The 26,961-nt window shown below is 40.2% G+C and overlaps 1 protein-coding gene across 1 annotated transcript; it reads right to left on the bottom strand.

Annotated features, from left to right (window-relative positions):
• Positions 1 to 5,383: 5,383 nt before the first annotated feature.
• Positions 5,384 to 26,709, bottom strand: LOC149282015 (reticulophagy regulator 3-like). The gene is made up of 9 exons (XM_089498685.1): positions 26,477 to 26,709; positions 19,886 to 19,992; positions 19,041 to 19,071; positions 16,907 to 17,033; positions 16,311 to 16,395; positions 15,896 to 16,033; positions 14,884 to 14,954; positions 13,455 to 13,587; positions 5,384 to 5,826 (listed from the first exon to the last, which is right to left on the bottom strand). The coding sequence occupies exons 1-9, from the start codon at positions 26,707 to 26,709 to the stop codon at positions 5,384 to 5,386; spliced, it is 1,368 nt and encodes a 455-aa protein (XP_089354811.1).
• Positions 26,710 to 26,961: the final 252 nt, after the last annotated feature.

Below are 26,961 nucleotides of genomic sequence, written 5' to 3'. Positions count from 1 at the left end.
GAGTGCTGAGGCCCAGCATCCATAAAAGTTGCCAACACTCCATAGCCGAAGAGTTCCAAACTTCCACTGACATTAATATAAACACAAAAACTGTGCGGCGGGAGCCTCAAGGAATGCATGCAAACCTCACATCACCAAGTACAATGCCAGGCGGTGGATTGAGTGGTGTAAAGCATGCTCCCGCTGGACTCTGGAGCAGTTAAAATGAGTTCCATGGAGTGACAAATCATGCTTCTCTGTTTGGAAGTCTGATGAGAGAGTATGGGTTTGGCAAATGCCAGGAGAATGTTACCTGCCTGACTGCATTGTGCCAACCTCCTTGGTGGAGGTGAGATAATAGTATAGTGCAGGGGTGTCCAAGTTTTTTCTGCAGTGGGCCACTTCATCAGAATTGTATACGTGCGAGGGCCACACTCATTTTTCACCGTGAGAAAATATAGCCTTTAATAAAATATGCAGATTATGTCACTGATTTCTGGGCCTACAAAGTTTTGTGACTACAAATTCAGGATAATTAAAATGAAATAGTTCTATTTATTCTAGGGATGCACCAAAACGAAAATTCAGGAGCAAAACCGAAAATTCAGGGTTCACTTAGCCGAAACTGAAAATGACCCCCCACCTTTAAAAATAATTTTAAAAACCCCACATTTTTAATAAAAGTAGGTAACACACCACAATTGGACAAAAAAATTCAGCAATATGACTTGGCATGATAGGAGTGTGATTGCTAACCTAGTGAATGCTGGAACCTAGGCATGATGGGACTGTGATTGTTGTTAGCTTACTGACACTGATTGATGTGCAGACCCCATACTGCTGGCAGCATCAATACACAAGGGGGCAGCTAGCTAGGTTTCAGCATGTACTGGCTTACTAGGTTCCAGCACTTACACATCCATACTATCACACACACACTCATTAATTCACAGATTCATTCCCTCAATCACACATACTCATTTAAACACCCTCCCCTCACCCCCTTACCTGCACTGCAGCTCTCTCGGTGCTGCTCAGAGACTTTAGCAGGGGGCGCGGCCTCCCTCTGCGTGCTCTGGTACTGCACAGAGGAAGCAGAACCGGAGCAGAGTCATGTGATGACACGTACATTCACGTGACTCTGCTGGGCTCCGCTTCCTCTGCAGTACAAAAGACCCTCCCACATGTAAGTAGCAGAGCTCTTGTGATCCCGGTTGCCCTGGCTGCCGATCTCATGCAGGTTGCACCTCGAGGTCTCATGTTGGCCGCCCCTGGTATAGTGGTTGAGCTAGGCCCCTTACTACCGGTGAAGGGAAATCTTAATGCTTTAGCATACCAAAACATTTTGGACAATGCTGTGCTACCTTTGTGGGAACTGTTTGGGGAAGGCCCTTTACTATTCCAGAATACCTGTGCCCCAGCGCACAAAACAAGGTCCATAAAAACATGGTTGGATGAGATTGGTGTGGAAGAACTTGACTGGCCTGCTCAGACCCCTGACCTCAACGAACACCTTTGGGATAAACTAGAATGGAGATTGCGAGCCAGTGCCTGACCTCACAAATGCTCTACTAGATAAATGCACAACAATTTCCACAGACTCTCATTGAAAGCCTTCCCAGAAGAGAAAAACATTTGTTTTGGTTTTGTTTGGGGTTTTTTTTGGGGGGGGGGGGGACAACCAACTACATTTTAATGTCTATGTATTTATAATGTCATAAAAGTCCCTGCTGTGTGCTATTGATTAGAGCCATTAGTTCTTTGGTGAGTTTGGTGTACTTTTGGGAGGTTTTCCCTGACTTATATGTACAACACTTATATGTACACAGTATTTGCTCGATTATAAGACAAGGTTTTTTTCAGCAAATGCTCTGAAAAACACCCCTCTTCTTATAATCGGGTAGTCTTATAATCAGACCTCAAATAATCAGACCTCAAACTAAGATCCAGATCCCCCGCAGCGCTGCAGGGGACCTGGATCCTCCTGTCTCACCCCCACCCCAACTTACTGGTGCTTCCGACTCCCTGTCGGGGCAGCGGGTAGATGTCTACGCGATTCCCGTAGGCAACTTCCGCTGCAGCCGGAAGGAAGTGTGGTTACCATCGCGCAGACCTTCCCCAACTGTCAGAGAGGAGAGTTGCCCGCACCGGGGAATTCCCTCTGACAGCCGGAGGGCGTATGCGTGATGGACACAGACGACCCTGCTGTTAACGGCACCTCCTTCTGGCTGCAGGGGAAGTTGCCTATGCGAATCGCGTAGACGTCTACCCGCTGCCCCGACTACACACCTGGGTTCTCAGGTGGAAGGCGGACTGCATTTTTGGTTTTGGTTTTATGAGCCTTTAAATATTTATATTGTTGCTTCAGGATCTACACTGTAACCTGCTATAATTCATCCGCAGTAATTCTTTTCCTGTTGCTGTTTCTTCTATTTGTTATGAACAGATAAAAATGTAAGAGAGAAGTAATGCTTAAATAACGTTTGAGTAATCGCACTTTTGACCGTGAATGCAAAGGATATTCCCACAGTTTACACAATGTTGTTAAAGTTTATGTCTGTTAACCTTTAGCTTCTTCGTTTTTTGCTTCATCCTTGTCTGGAAGATCCACGGCACATCTATCTATCTGTCTATATTGTGATCTGTCCCTCTTCAATAAAAATATTCTTATTAAAAAATAAAACTCACTGTTGGTGTAATGGTCAGGTGTTCCAAAAGTTTTATCCATATAGTGTATAGTCAAAGCACACAAATTAATGTATTTTTCTTGTCCATATTGAATACATAATGCAAACATTCACAGTGTGAATTGGAAAAAGCATGTGAGCCACTAGGCTAATCACTTCAACAAATGCTAATTGGTGTCAGTAAACCTGGAGCCCAATTAATGAAACGGGACTGGAGGTCTGTCTTAGAGCTACTTTAACATAAAAAAAACACCCAAACATGAATAGTTTGCTATTCTCAAGAAACATCTGCTGTTGTGAACCATTCCTCGCAGTAAAAAAGCAGAAGACCTACAGTCTACAATTTTGGCATAAAGCTGGAAAGGGTTGCAAAGTAATCTCATAGAGTTTACATGTTCATCAGTCCACCATTAGATCAATTGTTTATAAATGGAGACAATTTAATACTGTGGCTACTTTCCCTAGAACTCAGCCGGAATGCTCAATGAAACAGAATCAGAGTAACAGCTAAAGGGTTGAAGGAATCATTAGAACTGGTTACAGTCTCTTTTCATGAGTCTGTAATATCCAAATATTGAACAAGCATGGAGTTTATGGCACCATGGTTTGCCTGAAGTTTGTCAGAGAGCACCTTGAAACTCTGCAACGGTACTGGGTAACGGTTTTGTGGATGTGGATGAAAGTATGGTTGAATTGTTAGGGAAAAACATGCAACACTATGTACGACATACATGAAAATATCATTTTGATGGTGAAGTACGCTGGAGGCAGAATCATCATTTAGGGCTGCTTTGCTGCCTCAAGGCCTTAACATCTTGCCATTATCGAAGGAACAATGAATTGCCAGGATGTCAGGGTGGCTGCCAGCCAGCTGTAGCTCAGTAGAAGTTGTGTGATGCAGCAATCGACCATAGAATGTTTTAATAAAATAAAAAAAATAAAAAATCCGTCTTTTGGAGTGACCCAGTCAAAGCATCACTGGTGCCCTGCAGACATCTCTGGCACTGGGACATCACCTCTTACAGTTCCCCAGCACAGCAATCAGAGGGTTCCCTTGTGGTGTTCCTCTCTACAGCTTTCAGGAGAATCTTATGGGGAGCCCTCTAATTGCTGTATACAGCCATGTGACAGCTTTGTAATATGGCTGCAGCATACCCACACACACATTGCCAGTGACTAAGAAAGAGTGTCAGGGGACCCAATCGGAGTCTCTATAGACCCTGAGAGTCCCTGCTGCATCATGGGGATTAACCGGCCATGTCAGTGACAACGTTGCCAGAAGAAAATGCCCAGATGTCATGTAAATTGTGAGGTGGGGCCTCCATGGACGCATTCTAGTGCCATGTGTTCTCCAGGTAAGCGACGCATGCACACCGAGCCATCCATGTGATGTAAAAAGAAAACATGATTTATCAGGACAGTTCTTATGCTCACATGCCCATTGTAGGTGCTTTTGGCAGTGTACAGGAGTCAGCATGGGGCTGGTCTGCAGCTACCCAGACCCATATGCAGCAAACTGCGATGCACTGTGTGTTCTGACACCTTTCAATCAGAACCAGTATTAACTTTTTCTGCAATTTGAGCTACAGTAGCTCATCATTTGGCCTTAGCCCCCCATGCATCAATGAGCCTTGGCCGCCCATGACCCTGTCGCATGGTCACGCTTCTCCTTCCTTGGACCACTTTTGGTCTGACTGCTGCAGACTGGGAACACCCTACAAGAGCTGCAGTATTGGAGATGCTCTGACCCAGCCGTCTAGCCATTACAAATAGGCCCTTGTCAATGTCACTCAGATCGATAAGTTTGCACATTTTATCAACATCACACATCAACTTTGAGGATGAAATGTTCACTTGCTGCCTAATATCCCACAGGTGCTATGATAACAGGATTATCAGTGTTATTCACTTCAGCCTGTCGGTTGTGTCAATGCTATAGCTGACTAAAAATAGTATTGCATATGAAACACAATTTTCAGAATAGGTTTAGATTTACCACAGATAATAAGTGTGTGCAAAGAAACAGTGACAAATATAAACATAAATCAAATTGTATTCAAAAATTAAAAGTGCTTTTTGTTGGGGGTAGGAAAAATAGGTAATCCAGGGAGGGAGACCACAAAACAGAATATCTTTTCGCCATAAAAAGAAATGTTTCACTTGCCATTTACACACAAAGAATATTCCCATACACAGTGGAGTACTACCAAAGTTCTCAAGGCCAATAATCTGCTACTTAGGTAACAATTCCTGGGAAGACTAACACATTAAATTGCAATTTTTCAGTAAGTGCTAGACCCATAAGTAAAAATCTACCTTGGAGAAAATAGAAAAGAGAAATAACTCAGTGTAGACACCTTCCTCCATCTGAAAGTCATCAGGCACCACATATTAACTACTAACACACTAGGAATTACAAACTGGAAGTAGCGGAGCATGTGATCCAGATAGTTTAAAGAAACACTATTGCATCTAGTTCATGGTCCAGTAGGGTTCAAATACTGCATCTTTCAATCTAGATTTACTAAATGTACGGTTTCAGACTTCACAGTCTTAAAATGGCTGCGTAGGTTTGTCTGCATTAACAAATTAAAACCTCAAAATGGAGCACACCGAGAAGACAGCTTGAAGACTATATGTCTATGATGTCATAATTTCAAAATTGTTCAGTATAATCAGGAGGTGGTAGGCACGCTCCCTTTCATGTTGGTCTTAAATCACTGATGGCCACGGTGGCTGGCTGGGTCCATCTGGTTCAGTTCAGATTGGTCCAATAGTTCAAAGTCATCAGCTTCTGCATCAGTATCCATCTCGGAGCTAGAGTTTCTCTGATATGTTTTGGCTCTAGGATTTTCCAGAAAGGAGGAACTTTGTTGGCTGGCACCAGACAACGCCAACTGTATCATACCTCTAGTGACCAAACCAGCAATGTTGTCTGTGATCTGTTGAGCCCCAGGGAAGCTACTCAAAGACATCTCTGTCTCTGACCCCTGCTCATCATACAGTTTATTGGAAGAAAGTCGTGGAAGGTTTACTGAACTTGGTAGGCCAATGCTTGTGTCATCTTCATCATCTATTCCCAATGCTTCTGGGTTGATGGATGGAAAGTCAGGGAGATCTCGAGCAAATGATTCTTCAGGGTCACTATGACGATCCAGATCTAAAGGAGATTAGAAATTACATGAGAACCAAGCACATTTCCTGGACATACTATTTTATCTTAATAGTGCATAGTGAAGGATAACCAATAATCTGCCTCTATGTCATGGGGAGTGAGGTTTTCTTGTTACATACAGTGCTGTGAAAAAGTATTTGCCCCTTCTCGATTTCTTCTATTTTTGTTTGTCTCATTTAAAAGTTTCAGATCATCTAACTCGTTTTAAGACAAAGACAATGTGATATAACACAAAATGCAAAATTCTAAATGATCATTTCATTTATTGAAGGTAAAGAGTTACTTAAAACCTATATCACACATGTAATAAAAGTAATTGCTTCCCAAAACTTAATGGTCGTGCCACCCTTGGTGCTAACAACTGCAATGAAACATTTGCAATAACTAGCAATGAGTCATTTCCATCTCCATGGATGAATTTTGGTCTACTGTTTTTGGCAGAATTGTTTTAATTTAACCACAATCTAAACCTGAGTATGAACTGCCCTTTAACCCCTTCGTGACAAAGGCTGATTTTACTTTTTGTACCCTTCGTGACAATGGCCATTTTAACATTTCTGCGCTGCTCGTGTTTAGTTGTAATTTTCTTCTTTCCCGTTTACTGAACCCACACACATTAGATATTGTTTTTTTCAGGACAAGAAGGGCTTTCTTTAGATGACATTGTTTTGATTGTATCATATTATTTACTATTAAAAAAAGTATAAAATATGGTGAAACATTTAGAAAAAAAATTACTGTTTCTAACTTTTAGTTGAAAAATCTTTTACTCATCTATAAAAGGTAATGCAAAAACCTGCTAAATAGATTCTACTATTTGTCCTGAGTTTAGAAATACCCAATGTTTTTATGTTATTTTGCTTTTTTTTTTTTTATACACATTATGGGGCAAAAAGTACAGGTAGCGTTTTTCTATTTCAAAGCCATTTTTTCCAAATCTGGTAATTCTTCCCCCCATGTGCCATTTCGGGTATCTTTGAAGCCGGCCAATACAATTTACCCCATCAAGTCATATATTTTTGAAAACTAGACAGCCCAGGGTATTCCAAATGCTAGTATTTTAACCCTTTCCAAGCACTAATTCTACCATCAGCCTTTGTCAAACTTTATGGTCGTCATTTTTTTTGCATTTGTTTTTTCACACACATTTTACTTTAGGTATGAATAAACAGGTCCTGGTATATGTCACTATCACAAAACACCCCAATATGTGTTCAGCAACATCTCATGAGCGCAGTGATACCCCACATTAATGATTTTGCCTGGCTGTTTGGGGGCAAAAGGGCCACATTTGGGGCATGCACATTTTTCAATGTTGAACTTTGGCATTTGGGGATCCACTGCCCATGCCCTATTTGGTACATCTTTGAGCCGGGCCATTTCAGTGTGCCAAACAAAACCATATATTTTTGAAAACTAGACACCATAGGGTATTTTAAATGCTGGTATTTTAACTCTTTGCATGCACACATTTTACCACCAGCATTTTTTCAAAGTTTGCAGTAGTATTTTTGTGTGTGTATTTTTCCCCACACACACCTACTTTATGTATAAATTTACAGCTCCTGGTATATGCCGCTGTCACACGAAACCCCAATATATATGTTCAGCAACATCTCCTGAGTACAGTGATACCCCACATGCATGGGTTTGTCATTTTTGGGGGGAACTAAAAGGCCACATTTGGTACGTGTGCATTTTTTTTATTGGAAATTAGATGTGTGGCCATCCTTCCCCCCCGTGTTAATTGGGACATTGTTGAATCCGGCCAATTCAATTTACCCCATCAAATCATACATTTTTTAAAAGTAGACACCCCATGGGCATTTAATATGCCAGTATTTTAACTCTTTCCATGCGAGAATTGTTTTAAGCTAATGTGCTAATTTTAGGACTTACAAAAATATATTTTTTATATATATATAATTTTTTTTCAACTTGAAGGTTCCCCTGATAGTGACATCAGAGGGAAAATTATTTTTACATTTTACTGGTTTTTTACTATTATTAATTTTATTTTTAATTTATTTTTTCTAATCACACTGTGATTAGAAAGCTGGGCTCCATTGACTTGCATGGTTGAATGCAGTACCTGTATTCAACCTGCAAGTGGAGCCAGAGTTCTCTAGAGGGTCTGGAGACCATCTAACGAACCTTTTCATCTTTATTATTTTCTTTCCCGGGCCGCCGCCATCTTGCTGATGGCGAAGATCACAGGCAGCTGCGGCTGTGACCGCTCTCCGGAGCGGTCACAGTCCATCAAGAGGTAAGTGTTTGGTGCCGCTGGATGCCTCCTGATCGAGGCATTCCAGTGACACCATTTAAGTTTAGGAGGTGATCGTTGATATATATACATTGTATGGCGGATGTTGACGCCCCGAGGAGGGGCCAGACATGGCCCCTGATTCCGATCATGGCGTTGCTGAATGCCTCGAGGTCGAGGCATTACAGCAACGCCGTTTGGCACGTCATTTGTCGTTAACGACATGTTTTTCCGTGACGTGCCTGGACCGGCAATTGTCATCAAGGGGTTAAAGGTCACGCCACAGCATCAAGCCAGGACTTTGTGTATGCCACGCCAAAACCTTAATTTTGTTTCTTTTGAGCCATTCAGAGGTGGACTTGCTTGTGTACGTCACATCATTGTCCTGCTGTATAACCAAACGCTTAGCTTAAGGTCACAAACTGATGGCTGGAAATTCTCCTTAAGAGATTTCCTGGTAGGGAGCAGAATTCATGGTCCCATCCATTATATCAGGTTACTCAGGTCCCAAAGCAACAAATCAGGTCAGACCATCACACTACCACCACTGTGTTTGACTGTTGATGTGATGTTCCAACTGTGGAATGTTGTTTTAGCTTTACCCTAAATGTAACGGGACACGTCTTCCCAAAAAAGTTCAACTTTTGACTCATCAGTCCACTGAAGATTATCTCAAAAGTCGTGGCGGCATCAAGATGTTTTTTTGGCAAATCTGAGAAGAGCCTTTGTGATTTATTTTGGCCAGTAGTGGTTTTCTCCTTGCAACCTCCCATGGATGCCATTTTTGCAGTCTCTTGTGGAATTGTGAACACTGACCTTAAGTGATGCCTTCAGTTGTTAGTCTGGGTTCTTTTGTGACCTTCATGGAGTGGTGGAATTTTGGTAGGTAGGCCACTCCTGTGTGGTTCACTACTGTTCCAAGATTTCTCCATTTGTACATGATGTCTCTCACTGTGGTTCATTGGAGTCCCAGTGGCCTTAGAAATGACTTTGTAACCCTTTCCAGACACATAGAAGTAAATGACCGTTTCACATCTGTTCAAGAATTTCTTTAGACTGCAGCTTTATATGCTACTTTTTGAGACATTTTAGCCTACTTCACTTTGCAAGACAGGATCTATTTCATTGACTTTTAGATCCTGCTGGGTGGCAGTAATGCTGTCTTGGTCTGTCTAGTGAACTTGAACCCTGTTATTAATTACATTTAGGCAATTGGTTACTTTTTCCTATAGGGTCAGGTAGGGTTGGATAGCTTTTCTTCCCCTCTACACACAAAATCAACATTTAAAAAAAAATAAAAAATGTTAAACTGCATTTTGTGCTTACTTGGGTTATCTCCGTCTAATATTCAAATTAGTTTGATGATCAGAAACTTTTAAGTCCGACAAACATGCAAAAATCGAGAAGGGGCAAATACTTTTTCACAGCACTGTATACCATGACATAAAAATGTATATTTGTTTTTTTAACGATGCATTCATTTTTATTATCTACAGAGCTCATAATTATCTAGCTTAATTCTAAATAGTTTAAAATGACAAGAGTCAAATTTGAAGTCCCTTTTGCATACACACAAGCTCACATGGTACAGCACTTTAGCACTGGTTACTTAACCATAATAAAATGTAGCAAGTATATTTAATGGCTATGTATCATAATTACTAGTCACACACGTATGCAAAACAACTGTAACATACCGTATTGGCTCGAATATAGGCCGCACTCCCCCCCCCCCACTTTGTCTTTAAAGTGGGGGTGCGGCCTATTTTCGGGGTCTAGCGCCCGACTGCATGTCCCGGGCGCCGGGCAGGCAGTGGGGTTAGGATACAGATCCCCCGCAGCGGTGCAGGGGACCCGTATCCTACTCTCGGATGTGCTCAGACAGCCTCCCCTGCCAGCACTTCCCACGGGGGGAGTGTCAGCACGGGAGATTGTCTAAGCGCATCGCGCAGACGTTCACTGGCAGCGGCGACGCGAGCATAAACAACCTCCGCTGCCGGCACTACTGCACGATGTGCTTTAACAATCTCCCTTGCCGGGAATTCCTACGGGGGGAGTCCTGGCAAGGGAGATTTTTAAACCACATCTTGCAGACGTGCCGGCAGCGGAGGCTGTTTCTGCTTGCATCGCCGCTGCCGGTGAACGTCTGCGCGAACAATCTTCCTTGCCGGTACTTCCCACGGCGGAAGTGCCGGCACCGGAAGTTGAATACGCGTTGTGTGTAGATATCCCCCGCCGGCCCCGCAAAACCCCGTGGAGTCTGCACCGGTAAGTCTGGTGGGGGGGGCATCTTGGGGACAGAGTGGCAGCATATGTCGGGGGGGGGGGGGGGTAGAGTGGCAGCATATCTCGGGGGGGGCAGAAACCTTTTTTCATTAAAAAAGCAATATGACGACCGAGGAGCGCATATACATGGGGAGAAAACAAAAAACACCAATAGTGCAATATGTATGCAAAATTAAAAATAAAAATAAAATAAAAAAAGGGGTGTAAGATCCACTCACAAACTTGCTGAATAAATCGGGCTCATCAAGGTTCGGTAGTAGCAGAATTTAATATCTTCTAAAAGCTATAAAAATAGAAAAAGACCACAAATGGTGCAATATCTTAACTAATCCGAGGAGAGGGAGGTCTGGATACACTTAGTTATTACAGGCACAACTAAATCATAGTGTGCAAAAGCGCAGGTGAACCAAAGTCCCGGATCCACTGTGTGGGATACTCTCTCAGGATAATATCTCTCAACGCGTTTCGCCAGTACTCTACTGGCTTCCTCAGGAGAAAATTCGGTTTTAGCGTGAATTTGTAGTACAACAAATGAAAAAGTAAAGTGCTTTGAGTCCGTGTCTAAAATAAATACATTTATTTCCGGGTTACGAGCGTCTTGTGTCATCACGCAGCCAATCCGTCATTGGCATCGTGTACGCGATTACATGATCGCGTATAACATTCTCCGGCTCCTGGTGCGTCCGCTCTCTGCCCCTGTCGGATGTGGACTAGCACACTCGCACTTACGAAAACGGATTCGAATCGCGGAGTTGATCGCAGCAAAAAATATATATATAAAGTATAAAAACAGAGCAATGTCTTATTATCACTCTATATACCATTTGCGAATATTCTTCAATAAACTCATTAAATCAGAAGATCTGTCTTTTTTAAGATTATACATAAGACATTAATTTTTATTATATAAGATATTTATATTAAAATTTGATAAATAGAAAGTTTCTATTAACTCTTGCACTTTAGACATAATGAATTATGTATAAAAGTATATTTGATAAATATTGATAAAGCACTTTTCTATATATATGATTTCTCTATTTATATGATAACCCTTATATTTTACATATTACACCCAATGATCTAAGGGTAATGAAATATGATAAAAATTATAGCACTTCAAATTGGCACTTTATCAATATTTGTACTTTATTTAAATAGTAATTTTATTTAAATAGTGATATTTGTAATGTTTTCCTTTTTTAATGAATTTCTTAATAATGTATTTATTGATTCTATCCTTTAAATATTCTTCTCTAAAAAATCATGGCCGTAGATTTAATATATTTAAAACAATCTCTTTGATAAAATTGATTAAAAAACAATCCTTTATAAAAATTTATTCAATTTTTTTTATATAATCTTATATACAATTTATATATATGTCTTAATGTTAGTTCCCTCTTTTATCAAATTTTAATATAAATATCTTATATAATAAAAATTAATGTCTTATGTATAATCTTAAAAAAGACAGATGATCTTCTGATTTAATGAGTTTATTCGCAAATGGTATATAGAGTGATAATAAGACATTGCTCTGTTTTTATACTTTATATATATATTTTTTGCCGCGATCAACTCCGCGATTCGAATCCGTTTTCGTAAGTGCGAGTGTGCTAGTCCACATCCGACAGGGGCAGAGAGCGGACGCACCAGGAGCCGGAGAACGTTATACGCGATCATGTAATTGCGTACACGATGCCAATGACGTGAGGGCAGACAAATAGCCGGATTGGATGCGTGATGACGCAAGACGCTCGTAACCCGGAAATAAATGTATTTACTTTAGACACGGACTCGAAGCACTTTACTTTTTCATTTGTTGGACTACAAATTCACGCTAAAACCGAATTTTCTCCTGAGGAAGCCAGTAGAGTACTGGCGAAACGCGTTGAGAGATATTATCCTGAGAGAGTATCCCACACAGTGGATCCGGGACTTTGGTTCACCTGCGCTTTTGCACACTATGATTTAGTTGTGCCTGTAATAACTGTAAGTGTATCCAGACCTCCCTCTCCTCGGATTAGTTAAGATATTGCACCATTTGTGGTCTTTTTCTATTTTTATAGATTTTAGAAGATATTAAATTCTGCTACTACCGAACCTTGATGAGCCTGATTTATTCAGCAAGTTTGTGAGTGGATCTTACACCCCTTTTTTTATTTTTTATTTTGCATACATATTGCACTATTGGTGTTGTTTTTTGTTTTCTCCCCATGTATATGCGCTCCTCGGTCGTCATATTGTATTGTTGAGCATCTTGAGGAAGAGTGTTTTTTGGAGGCTGCTATCTTGGGGAGTATATATATTTTCTTATCGATTCTTGTATTTATTTATTGAATCTATTTATTTATATCACTTTTTTACACTTGACACATGAAATTTGGATTTTTGTTTTTGGTCTATATCATTAAAAAAGCACCCAACTTTTAGGGTGCGGCCTATATCCGAGCCAATACGGTATGTAGGGCTTTAAATGTATATGTAAATATTGCTTTTTTCTTGTATCCATTTCAATGTGTATGCAGGGAAACTGGACACAAATCCATAGCTAGTTACCTTAATTGAAAATAATGTCTTGGTATCCTGAAGGGGACATACCAAGACATTTTGGACATGTCATGACATGTCATGGTTCCAACTTTGTGGGAACTGTTTGGGGAAGGCCCTTTTCTATTCCAGCATACCTGTGACCCAGGTGCACAAAGCAAGGTCTATAAAGACATGGTTGGGAGAACTTGACTGGCCCGCACAGAGCTCTGATCTCAATCCCATTGAACACCTTTGGGATGAACTGGAACGGAGATTGTGAGCCAGGCCTTCTCATCCAACATCAGTGCCTGACCTCGCAAATGCTCTACCCGATGAATGAGTGGAAAAAGAAAATCCCACAGAAACACTCCAATCTTGTAGAAAGCCTTCCCAGAAGAGTGGAAGCTGTTATAGGGACCCACTACATATTAATGTGTTATGGTCATGTGTCCCAATACTTTTGTCCATATAGTGTATATTTCAACAACAGAACTTGCTTCCCTTTCTTAAATGTGTAGATTTAATATACCTTCAGAGCCTTCTGTAAGAGGCGTTTGACCCCTGGATAGGTTGAATGTCCCATTTTCTGTGTAAGAAACATCAGCGTCTGAATGTTCAGAATCGGAAATAGCTAGTTCTTTTGCAACTACTGAATCATCCAACTGCAGAAATGGAAAAACATAGTGTTAGCATGTCAGGGCTTTATAAACCATTTAAAAATATACTAGTTATGACATAATCTAACACTGGATTTTCAATGGATGTCGAGCAAAAGAACATACAAGCTCATGAAAGGCTGATAATCATTACACTAGAAATAGCACCCTAATCAATAGGTTCAAAATGAATTATTAACAGGGAAACAGCTCCATCTAGGCCTTTACCCATCTGTTTACAGCTCTAGCATCTAGAACAAAGACCCATGTATTTTTCCACACAAATCAACTTCAGAGGCATTTCTTATATTTGTTCATACATTTTACCTATGCAGTCATTAATATGAACCATCTGTATAGTGTAAAATATGTATATTTGCACTGATGTCCTCCCAGATGTACAACAAAAAATGTCTAAAAGAACATGTTTTTAGAGATTACTTTGATGTATAATAGTATATATATCTGTGCTTCTAAAAATATATTAGTTCAGCAGTGAATAAACATACGTAAATGCTATATGCAGCTGCTTAAAACAATAAACCAATGAATATGTATTACTGCTATGTTTATTGTCTAAAGAGGGGGAGAGCAGCAGCTTGCAAAATGGATTGTGCATTTGACAGGCAAGTCTCTTCTGCACAAGGAATAGTTTATTCTGTGGGGAGGATTTAAGAACTTTTATTTAAAACTGACTTTAGAAAGTTGTTGATAATGGAAAATTCTCCAACTGGAACAAAGTGGCAAGGAGAGTACCTCAGGGTCCCACCCTAGGCCCACTGTTATTCAATGCATTAATGATCTTGCAGCAGGTATTGAAAGCCACATATTGGCGTTTTACAGATGACACAACATTTTGTATGGCTATTAAGCCTGAGCTAGAAGTTGCTTCCCCACAAGGAGATTTAGTAAATCTGGAGGACTTGGTGGCCACGTGGCAGATGAGATTTAATAGTGACAAATGCAATGTTATGTATTTTAGGGAAAATTAATAAATGTGGAAATTATACCTTAAATTAGACCGTGTTAGGGAAGTCACTAAATGAGAAGGCATTAGGAATAATTGTAGACAAACTTAGCAACAAAAATATTGTTTTTTTAACTACACATTATATAAGTCCAACCAAGAGCTAGAGGAGCCCCTGGGATTGGTCCTTCATAATGCATAGTACTATTGAAGAGACAAAATCTACAGCTCCCCTGCAAAGCCTTGCAGCGAATAAACTTCAGCAATGAAGTCCCAAGTAGTTAATTTACTTTGGTTCTACTTTTTAATATTTACAAAATTTGTTATGTGCTTACCATTGGACAAAATGCAGCAAGCTCCTCTTCACTGTCACTTGCTTCATTGGAGGGAAGTGCACGGCCATGTACTGCACAGGTAGAGAAATAATGAGAGTTTAAATATAAATTAGTGTAAATTAGTATTTTAAGTAATAGATTAAAATAGTGAGGGTGCACATACACAGTAACAATAATTATAATTATCTCCCAATTTAAAAAAGATGAGTAAATTGTTACTGTACAGTATATGCAGTTTCATATTTTCCAGTTTTGGATAACCAGTTGGTGAGTGTCAGCTATATACAGTCCAAGCATTGGGACAATCACTAATAAGAAGGCACTAGTAACCTACACACATGACTGCTCTTGTTTCACTGTAACCAAAGAATCAACCCTTATTTTGTTGATTATCAAACCAAGCATCTAAACATTGTAATCTGATAAACAAAGCCCTAAAATGTAAGATAGAAAGTTCTAATTATTCAGAAACTTTTCCTTCTGGGTGTTTGTTATACTAAAGAAACCCAGAATAGGAAAATTAGTAGCTGACTAAAAATTAGGACACAAGGGCAAAATTAAATATTTTTACTCTAGAATTTTTGGTTGCAAATGGGATTTGGTCCAGAGTGGCAACATTACTTTCTGTCCATGAAGTAGCTGTAGCATTAGTGTACTTTCAAAGTGGACACTTATTTTCAATGGCCTAGTAAAGAGAATTAGATTTATTAAGGAATTAATACATAATGAATTAATTTTGAAACAACTCTTCCGCCAAATCCATTGACAACATGTACAAACCTCATATATATTGGTAATGGCACTGGTATAATGCCCCAAATAATTTGTGAAAATACAAGCTACTTCTTCATGTTGTTTATTGCCCTTCATCCAACCAAGGGCACTGAGGGAAGCCAAAAGTCTATAAAATCCCACCCAAGCTCATCCTAGAACCTGCTAAAACAAGAAGCATAATCTACACTCAATCAACGGTTCTAAAGGCTAAGCAAAAAGGATTCATGAAAATGCTTACTTTGTCTCTCTTTCTGTTTGGCCATCATATAACCACGGACACTGAAATCCAGCCTCTGCAGGGCTGGCTCCAACTTCTGGTAAGCACGTTGTCCCAGGCGATGATATATGGCTAGAGGCCATAGCAGGATAAATAATACTGTGGAAACATATTTCCAAAATTATTTTTTGAAAGAGAAAACATGGCAGCGATGGTGCATTTCACATATAGCTAAATAGCTTTGCAATCTATGTTGTAGATACTATAATAAGTAAATAGGCGTGTAAGTTTCAGTCTCATATATAGCAATTCAAATATTCAAGATCATAGCTGTGGTGTCTTCAGAATATCTCATAGGTTAAACGTGTTTAGGCTACCCCATGGTAGCCAATAACATTTTTGAGGACATGCAAAAGTGATCATGACATTCACTTACACAGCAGGTATGACAGTACAAGGCCAGGAACGTATCCACCAAGAACTGCCAGGAAAGTAAGGAAGCCGCAGACTAGTAGACAGAACTGCAAGTGGACAGAGAGCAAACATACATGTGCATTTGATGATCCGAGTAAGCTTTATTTATAATTTCTTAAATGAGCAGGAGATTGAGGAGGAAAACACTCATATCACATGATCTGAATAATCAACTGTATATATGTAAACCTATCTCTTGTTGCCCCGAAGTTGATTACGTTATGCAATCTCTCAAATCCTATAGAAAAATAATAAAAACTAGCATTGGACCATGTTGGTTTCTGTCACTTATTATTTATTTTATTGTTTATTTTCCATTTGCTGCAGCTTTTAAATGAATAGATTTTCCAATATGTTTAGTCATTGTATAACATGTATATTCATTATATATGTTATAAACAATATATTTTATATGTACAGTATATATATATATATACACATATATATACACACACACACACACACAAACAGATCTCTTAAAATATAACTTTTTGGGGAACCTGGCCTTTGTGGATGCTCCCCTTTCCTGGGATACACACACACACACGAAAACGTTACCTTGCCCGGGTTTTCAGTCTTGAAGAGATGGAGGTTTTGTAAAAAGTTGGTAAGGGTGACCCAGGCATCTGCAGTGTAATAGCACAACTCCGGAACACTGAGAAGCCTTGGATGAACAAAGCCCCAGCTGTAAGAAAATTGCCGATATAAACTAGATCAGGAAATCACCTGTTGGATTACGGAGCAAATATTCCCCCCCCCCCCCCCTGTAGACATTATTAGTAGGGCTGCAACTAACGATTATTTTTTCGATTAATCGGATAAAAAAATTGAATTTTTTTTCAATTTAAAATAATGTAATAAAAAACGTACAATTTACACTTTCATCTCTTTATCACACTGGCCTCTCTCTATTCACCTTCTTATTTTACTGACATAATAATAAAAGCTACAAGAACCCAAACACAGTGTTTCTCAACCTAGGTTTTAATACAAAGTTATTAGTAAATATTAATTCATATGTAACTATTTTTCATATTTAATAAAAACTATGAGAAAAAAGCCTTGTTTAATTTTTTTTATTTACCAAACTGCCCCCGGTTATGCACATCTGACCCCCAGCTTGCCACTCTGCCCCCATATATGCCTTATACCTCTTATATGCCAGTGATATGCAACTGAGCCCCCTGATATACCTTTTACCCCCAGATATGTTTTATGCCCCCCTGATATGCCTAATATCGATATGCCTTATACCCCCTATATGCCCTGAAATTCATAATACCCCCCATACACCACTATAACTCACCCATACACCACTCTGGCTCCTGCCCCTCCCATACACCACTCTGGCTCCTGCCCCTCCCATACACCACTCTGGCTCCTGCCCCTCCCATACACCACTCTGGCTCCTGCCCCTCCCATACACCACTCTGCCTCCTCCCCCCTCCCATACACCACTCTGCCTCCTCCCCCCTCCCATACACCACTCTGCCTCCTCCCCCCTCCCCTCCCATACACCACTCTGCCTCCTCCCATACATCACTTTGGCTCCTCCCCTCTCATACATCACTTTGTCTCCTCCCCCCTCCCATACACCACTCTGCCTCCTCCCCCCTCCCATACACCACTCTGCCTCCTCCCATACATCACTTTGGCTCCTCCCCTCCCATACATCACTTTGTCTCCTCCCCCCTCCCATACACCACTCTGCCTCCTCCCCTCCCATACATCACTTTGTCTCCTCCCCCCTCCCATACGCCACTCTGCCTCCTCCCCCTTCCCATACTCCACTCTGCCTCCTGTCAGCCACGGAGGTTCACAAGACACCAGGGAGCCGGGTAGAGAGGCAGAGTGCCGTATGGGAGGGGGAGGAGCCAGAGTGGTGTGTGGGAGGGATGCTCCCATACACCCCTCTGACTCCTCCCCCCTCCCATACACCCCTCTGCCTCTCTACCCGGCTCCGTTACTGACAGGAACTTTCACTGCAGCTTCATAGAAGCCTCAGCGTAAGTCAAGGTGAGTAACGGAGGATGTCTGTGCGATGCAGACCCCCACCGGCTGACAGAGAGGATGAGCCTCTGTCAGCAGGTGGGGGTCTAAACGATGCGCACAGACAGCCTCCGTTACTGCCCTTCACTTACGCTGAGGCTTCTATGAAGTCAGTAACGGAGCCGGGTAGAGAGGCAGAGTGATGTATGGGAGGGGGGAGAGAGACGGAAGTGAGAGACCGGCCGACAGTGAGGGGAATCCAGGTCCCCTGCAGCGTTGCGGGGGATCTGGATTCTAGTGTTATAATCCGATCTCTGTTTGAGGTCGGATTATAATTTTTATATCATTTGTCATTTTTCATGAATTACTTAACTAGAGCAACACAAGACATTAAAGCAGGTACTGATAAGAAAAATGGCTCCTTTAAATTATGCCTTTAGTGGAAGGAACACCATATGTAATTTTGTCTATGAAAAACCTCTCTCTTGCAGGAATGATATCAACAGTAAACTGCAGATAGGATTTTACATTAACCCTTTTGATGGGACAAGTAAAATTACAAGCAACATATGGCAAACTCGGTTCATTTCCAGCAATGGTTTTACCAGTAGTCCGTTTCAAGCATTAACGGCAGCAAATTATTCCAAACGGGAGATCATTTCCAAGACAAACTGCAGAGTTGGGTTTATTTATTTTTTGTTACCTTTCATTATCCAGTTCATTGGGTCTTGCAGCTGAGGGAATGAAAAAGCGAGGTGTCAGTAGGTAGCGAAACAGATGAAAATGCAGTTTATAAGGTATTTTAATAATGGGAGTTTACAAGGACACTATCCAGAAGAAAGGGTATAAAAGTACTGGAGTTGGAGAATCACAGCAGACAACTAAAAGCATTTGCGAATCCTAGTCCTTCCAGATAGTACTGTATGGCCAATGCCAGTGTACAAAAGGCACAAAGGTAACAAAAAACTAGATCAAACTTGAAGTGACAATCACACTGCTAACATTTAGTTCAGCAGTCCAACCACATAAATTTGATAAAGCTTAAGTTAATTCTGTAATACGCGAGAATGACTGATTGGTGGGAGGTTTTGTTAACCTCTTGGACTCCAATGTGAGAATCTCTTTCACACAGTACCAACACTTGCACGCACCATGTTGAAGTGCTTCTCTCCAATGACCTAAAGCTGCTCACTGGAAGCCCCTTTATAATCCCAACCTACTGACATTACTATTTTTAAAACTCTGCACATCAATCTCTATTCATCTAATACTGCACCAGTCCTTTTGAAGAGTAACATTATGTGTTGCTGACCCAACTCTACACTGCCAGATGATTTTGATAATGAATTGTGCTGTTGGTGGGGGAATAAGAAATGAAAGAGAGCAACTCTCAAAACTATGCATCAGAAATAGCAGATTCAGAGTTTCATAGTGCACAGAACCGTTCTTCTCACCAAAACTAACCAGAATGTTACATTTTGGTGAATGAACTCCAATGTAGAGCTCCTTTTTCTTACACAGTAAATCTTTTCTTCCCATCACTCTTACCTCCAAGTTCTGGCCAAATTTTGTTTTTCCACTGATCCACGCAAATTATCATCATCAATCCAAAAGCAGCCAAAAATATAATCCTAAGTGAGGTCAGGGCAAAAAACCTGAGTAAAGACAGTGGAGATGTAAATATATATTTATTTTTTTTTAAAAAAGGGAAAAAAAAAAAATAGCTGCATTTTTTGCATTTAATAATAAAAACAGGCTAAAGGAGAACCTATCATAAAAATCTAAATTTTATACAGTGCCTTGCAAATTGAATGAGACCCCTCAGCAAACATCTAATTTTACTCAATAAATTGAAATATTCTATACGTTTCATTTTAAAGCAGTGCAACTCAAAATCAAGCATCCTACAAAACCTAGAGATGAAGTAATATCCATGCATAGACTAGAAAAAAATTTACAAAATACCTAATATCCAAGTGTTTGCACACTTCAAGCAACATCAAGAAAAAGGCTTACATTTTCTTCTTCAACTATTATGCATTATGTATCAGATCATTTTTGCTGCATTGCCCAGCTGTGTTTCAACTTTATCTAATAGAGGAATGGCTTGACATTAACCACAGTAATGTCTTGGCATATCCAGCTGTGTTTCAGCTCTAGCAAAGTGATTAAGAACTTTACATTATTATGTAGATTAATTTAATACAAAAGCAGAATCAAGGTTCACCACATGGTCAATGATGGAGAATTGTCAATATTCTGATACAGGAAAGCATCCTCAAACACTATGCTTGACAGTTGGTATGTGGTTCTTTTTCATCGGACATCAGGGTCACAGAACACTTTCAACTCTGTCTGTTAAACTTGGTTTCAGAACTCTAGAGGTACATCTAAGTGTTTTTAGACAACCATTATATTCTTTGCAAAAGAAATATGTCATGGTATTTTAACTCTTTTCATGCTAGGATTTTTGGGAAGACACAGCTCCAGTTGTAGGACTTGAGTATACAAATATTTTTTTTAATTTTATTTGAACTGGATGATTCCCCTATGATGTCATGGTGACATTGTTTGGGTCTTTTTTATTTTTAAATTTTTAACTATGTTTACAGTTTAAATTTTTTAACATTTTATTTCCCTGATCACATAGTGATTAGTGAGCTGGGCTCCATTGACCTGCATGGTTGGCTGCAGTACCTGCATCATGTTAGAGACAGCATGTTTTAAACACTGGCTGAGCTTAGAAGGCAATCGATGATACTAAGTACTTTTTTTTTTGTAATGAAAATGATGGGCACCACCATCATTGAAAGTGAAATGACTGCTTCCAGGAGCGATTGTACAGGGCCCCAACAATTATTTTTTTTTTGGTATTGCTGGATGTCTCGATGTTGAGGCATTGCAGCAACACCAGTTGATCTAAGAAATCAGTTATTGATTGCTTTCTACGCATGTTTAACCCCAAGACATGCCAGGCATGTCAACTGTCATCAAGGGGTTCATGCATAAATATGTTAATCCTACAGGGTATAAAATTAAAAGTATTATATGAATTTTGTTATTTTATGAAACACCACAAAAGAGTTTTAGTGAAGTTCCAAAAGTAGATTTAGTGAAAAAGTTCCACAAAAGTAGAAGAATAATCTTGCAGTGCCTTAGAATAAAAATTAGTCATCGATCCAACTTCCATATTCATTAGGTGGGTTTCTGATATATAGATATAATTGTTTTCAATTTATAAATACAAACACATCTTTACAATGTATATCGATGTTACATGCAAGACATCTCAATTAGAGACAAAAGAAATATAATAAGTCAAACAAATATATTACATCCCTTTTCGACAGCAATGCTTATGATTGGAGCATATACTTAAAACTACCAATATGTAAGAAGTACACAAAATACACTGAAAATTAAATATAGAAATGTACTATTGATGCCACAGTTACCTTCCTTCATTAAAACATCAAATGGAACAGTCTCATGACAGGGTTTCGGGTTCTTTCTTAGACATAGCCCGGGAAAAAGAAAGTATTGTGCAGAAACAATGATAGCTGCACATGGTAGCTGCATAATCCCCTTAAGTTTTTTGGCTTCAGCCTTGCAGATTCACCCATATGAATTTGCCTCTTTTCCCCACTCACTATTTTCCGTGTAGGAGATGTGCTTGTCTGATTGCATCTCCATGCATTCAATATACTCACATGAAGAACGCTGCAGACAGAGGCTGTTTAAATCACCATGCGCATGTATGGAACGTGGACCTATTGATTTCAAGGGGCGTGTTTCCTGTCACTTTAAGCAGCCAATGATAGACAAGTATTGCCAGACCACCGAAGAAGAGGGAGGCTGCAATGTTGTAGCTCCTGCCTCAAGTAAGTGCTTTATTTACTTCCTGAAAAGTACTTTAACCCCTTAACGACAATTGCCGGTCCTGGCACGACACGGAAAAGCATGTGCTTTACGACAATTGACGTGCCAGGACCGGCACGTCTTTAAACGGGTGCAGAAAGCGATCTGTTTTCGCTTTCTGCACCCAAAAAACGTTGCTGAATGCCTCGACCTCGAGGCATTCAGCAACGCCGCGATCGGAACGAAAGGGCCATCTCTGGCCCCTCCACGGGGCGTCAACATCCGCCATACTTTGTATGGCGGCGGACGCCCGTTTTAAAAGCGTTTAGGAGGCGATCGACGATCGCCTCCTAAACATAAATGGTGTCGCTGGAATGCCTCGATCAGGAGGCATCCAGCGACACCAAACACTTACCTTTCGATGGGCTGTGACCGCTCCGGAGAGCGGTCACAGCCGCAGCTGCCGATGATCTTCGCCATCAAGCAAGATGGCCGCTGCCCTGTAACAGGAACCAACAAATTTTAAAAGTTCGCTAGATGGTCCAGACCATCTAGAGAACTTTGGCTCCACTTGCCGGTTGAATACAGGTACTGCATTCACCATGCAAGTCAATGGAACCCAGCTTTCTAATCACAGTGTGATTAGTAAAAATAAATTAAAAAATAAAATAAAATTAATAATAATTAGAAAAAAAATAGTAAAAAACTAGTAAAATGTAAAAATCATTTCCCACTGATGTCACTATCAGGGGAACCTCCAAGTTGAAAAAAAATGTTAAAATTTTTTTTTTTTAAAAAGACAAAAAAAAATATATATATATAAAAAATATATTTTTGTGAGCAAGTCCTAAAATTAGCATATTAGCTTAAAACAATTCTCGCATGGAAAGAGTTAAAATACTGGCATATTAAATGCCCGTGGGGTGTCTACTTTTAAAAAAGGTATGATTTGATGGGGTAAATTGAATTGGCCGGGTTCAACAACGTCCCAATTAACACCGGGGGAAGGATGGCCACACACCTAATTTCCAATTAGAAAAATGCACACGTACCAAATGTGGCCTTTTAGTTCCCACAAAAATGACACACCCATGCATGTGGGATATCACTGCACTCAGGAGATGTTGCTGAACACATTATGGGGTGTCGTGTGACAGCGGCATATACCAGGAGCTGTAAATTCATACATAAAGTAGGTGTGTGTGGGAAAAATACACACACAAAAATACTACTGCAAACATTGAAAACATGCTGGTGGTAAAATGTGTGCATGCAAAGAGTTAAAATACCAGCATTTAAAATACCCTGTGGTGTCTAGTTTTGAAAAATATATGGTTTTGTTGGGCATACTGAAATGGTCCGGCTCAAAGATGTACCAAATAGGGCATGGGCAGTGGATCCCCAAATGCCAAAGTTCAACATTGAAAAATGCGCATGCCCCAAATGTGGCCCTTTTGCCCCCAAACGACCAGGCAAAATCATTCATGTGAGGTATCACTGTACTCAGGAGATGTTGCTGAACACATATTGGGGTGTTTTGTGATAGTGACATATACGAGAACTTTTTAATTCATACCTGAAGTAAAATGTGTGTGGAAAACCAAATACAAAAAAATGACTACCACAAAGTTTGACAAAGACTGGTGGTAGATATGGTGCATGGAAAGAGTTAAAATACTAGCATTTGAAATACCCTGGGGTGTCTAGTTTTCAAAAATATATGGGTTTATTGGGCACACTGAAATGGCCCGACTCAAAGATGTACCAAATAGGGCATAGGCAGTGGATCCCCAAATGCCAAAGTTCAACATTGAAAAATGCGCATGCCCCAAATGTGGCCCTTTTGCCCCCAAACAGCCAGGCAAAATCATTCATGTGAGGTATCGCTGTACTCAGGAGATGTTGCTGAACACATATTGGGGTGTTTTGTGATAGTGACATAAACGAGAACCTTTTAATTCATACCTGAAGTAAAATGTGTGTGACAAAACAAATGCAAAAAAATGACTACCACAAAGTTTGACAAAAACTGGTGGTAGATATGGTGCATGGAAATAGTTAAAATACTAGCATTTGGAATACCCTGGGCTGTCTAGTTTTCAAAAATATATGATTTGATGGGGTAAATTGCATTGGCCGGGTTCAAAGATACCCGAAATGGCACATGGAGGGAAGAATTACCAGATTTGGAAAAAATGGCTTTGAAATAGCAAAACGCTACCTGTACTTATTGCCCCATAATGGGTAGAAAAAAGCAAAAAAACATAAAAACATTGGGTATTTCTAAACTCAGGACAAATAGTAGAATCCATTTAGCAGGTTTTTTCATTACCTTTTATAGATGAGTAAAAGATTTTTCAACTAAAAGTTAGAAACAGTCATTTTTTTCTAAATTTTTCACCATATTTTATACTTTTTTTTTTTTAATAGTAAATAATATGATACAATCAAAACAATGTCATCTAAAGAAAGCCCTTCTTGTCCTGAAAAAAACAATATCTAATGTGTGTGGGTTCAGTAAACGGGAAAGAAGAAAATTACAGCTAAACACAAGCAGCGCAGAAATGTTAAAAAGGCCATTGTCACGAAGGGTACAAAAAGTAAAATCAGCCTTTGTCACGAAGGGGTTAATATGCATTAACCCCTTAACGACCAATGACATGACCAAGGGTCACTTTTTTCCGCTCATACAGTGCTGCTGAAATGCCTCAATGTTGTGCAACACCGAAAACTGCTTCAGGGGCCCCTTGTGATCACGTCCCAGAGCGACTATGTGCGCCATTTACAATATGGCAGCAGCCGTCTGCTTTAAAAGAGCTTCGGAAGCAACCAATTACCTTCTAAGGTAAAACGCTGTTGCTGTAATGCGTAGACAGCAAGGCATTCAGCGACACTGAAAATCCACAGTCACAAGCGCCATAGTGAGAGATTTTACCTCTTGCAAGATGGCAGCGCCCAATAAAAGGAAATAAACAAGTTCCCAAGAGGGTTTCTTCCGAGGTACTGCATTCAACCATGCAAGTCAAATAAATAAAATAATAATAAAACATATGGTTTGATGGGAGTAAATTGAATTGGCTGGTTTCAAAGATGTACCAAATAGGACATTGGGACAGGATTACAAACTTTGAGAAAAAAAAATGCCTATTACCCAAACAATATATAAAAACATTGGGTAGCTCTAAATTCTGGACAAATATTAAAATCTATTTACCAGAATTTTTCATTAGCTTTTGCAAAAGATTTTTCAAATAAAAGCGAGGAAAAAAGTGCTTTTTAAAAAATTTTCACTATAATTTTTTTTTCATATAAGAAATGAGATGATATGAAAATAATGGTATCTAAAGAAAGCCCTTCTTGTTCTGAAAAACAATAAACTTGTGTGGGTACACTAAACGAGAGGAAGGAAAATTACAGCTAAACACCAGCACCCTAGAAACGATAGCCTAGGTCACAAAAAGAAAAAAAAAAAAAACAGTTCAGTCATTAAGTCTTTAGTACAGCTGTCAGGGTCACTAAACTTTCCTTTTAATAAGGTTGGTGGCACTTTCACTCTCTCCATATCACCAGGACTGTGGGTTTCCGTGTACAGTTTGCTTAATTGTAAGATGGTAATGACTGGAAAATAAAGCTGCCCGTCTTCAGACCAGGGGATACCAGAAGATAAATAGCTAGCAATGGAATTTAAATTCCACGCCGTCCTCAAACTGTCCTTTCTGACCTGGCGTGCGGCAATCAAACTATAAAAAGTTAAAGTTTAGAAATGAAATGGATTAGGCAATCTGCAATGCAGCTTTAACTATGGCTACCACTATGGCTTTACAACCTTAGTTGTGGTGTCAGACTCCCACCTGTTGCCCATCGGTTACAGGAGATTATTTATGCCAGTCTTTCCTGTTCCAATTGATTTATTTTCTGTGAACATTAGTGGCCAAAAGAAACCCGGAACCAGGTGTACAGCATGTCGCTGACCCATCTGACGTGGAAACAGTTGCACCAGCTGAGCCCAGCCATAGTCCCCACCTAAAAAAAAAAAACCCACGACCATATCTGCAAACATGGCGTTCATGTTTTTCTTATAGCACAGCACAGATAAGGCCTCAGCTCTCTGCATCCGTCCATTAACCACAACATACACAGCCCTTATTTATAGCGCTTTGCATTTCTGCAGTCCGCGTCCAATCAAACACCGTTCGCAACCTATACATGCTACTGACTGCGGCCCCGAGACCCCGGGGAAGTAGTAATAAACCGAATAATGACTGATGCTCGGTATCTCACCAGAAGGCAGCATTAAGGCCCAGGTGAAGCAGGGCGCTGTGCCTCGGTCTCTCCCACACCAACACAGCCTGCAGGTAGCCGATTACAGGCTCGTAGCTGCCCAAGCTCTGAAGTAAGGTTTCCTGCACGGCCCGGACCTTCTCCTCCCTCTCGCGGGCAGCTACAGAGCGTATCCCGCTCCGTCTGCTTCTCAGACCGACGTTCTCTTCCTCATCCTCCGATCTCTGAGCCATCTTTATTTCGCCTGCTTGAAAATCACGAGGTTGTCAACATTAGCGTTAACCTACGGCAATAAGCTCAGTAGGATAAACGAGCTCACTAAGGGAGATAACTACATCCGCCGACAAGTCTTACTAACCCTGCTTAACTTGCCAATGGCAGGTTTTCGTCGGGCTAACAGACAGCTGTAAGAAGGACGTTGCCGTGAGGGACAAGTATGCGCCTGCGCCCATCCGTCAATCATCAAACATCATGGCGACCTCCAT

This window comes from Sceloporus occidentalis, unplaced genomic scaffold (assembly GCF_023333645.1).
Source record: "Sceloporus occidentalis isolate IW3139 unplaced genomic scaffold, rSceOcc1.0.p SCAF_124, whole genome shotgun sequence".
Classification (NCBI taxonomy): domain Eukaryota; kingdom Metazoa; phylum Chordata; class Lepidosauria; order Squamata; family Phrynosomatidae; genus Sceloporus; species Sceloporus occidentalis.
This window is presented reverse-complemented; position numbering and strand designations above follow the sequence as displayed.

Bases quoted from the DNA above. Each gene is read 5' to 3' on its own strand.
- LOC149282015 (XM_089498685.1), bottom strand. From the start codon at position 26,709: ATGGCTCAGAGATCGGAGGATGAGGAAGAGAACGTCGGTCTGAGAAGC. The intron at 17,034-19,040 runs GTAACAAAAAAT...ATTTTCTTACAG, and splicing joins AATGAACTGGATAATGAAAG to CTGGGGCTTTGTTCATCCAA. The intron at 16,396-16,906 runs GTAACGTTTTCG...GTCCACTTGCAG, and splicing joins AGACTGAAAACCCGGGCAAG to TTCTGTCTACTAGTCTGCGG.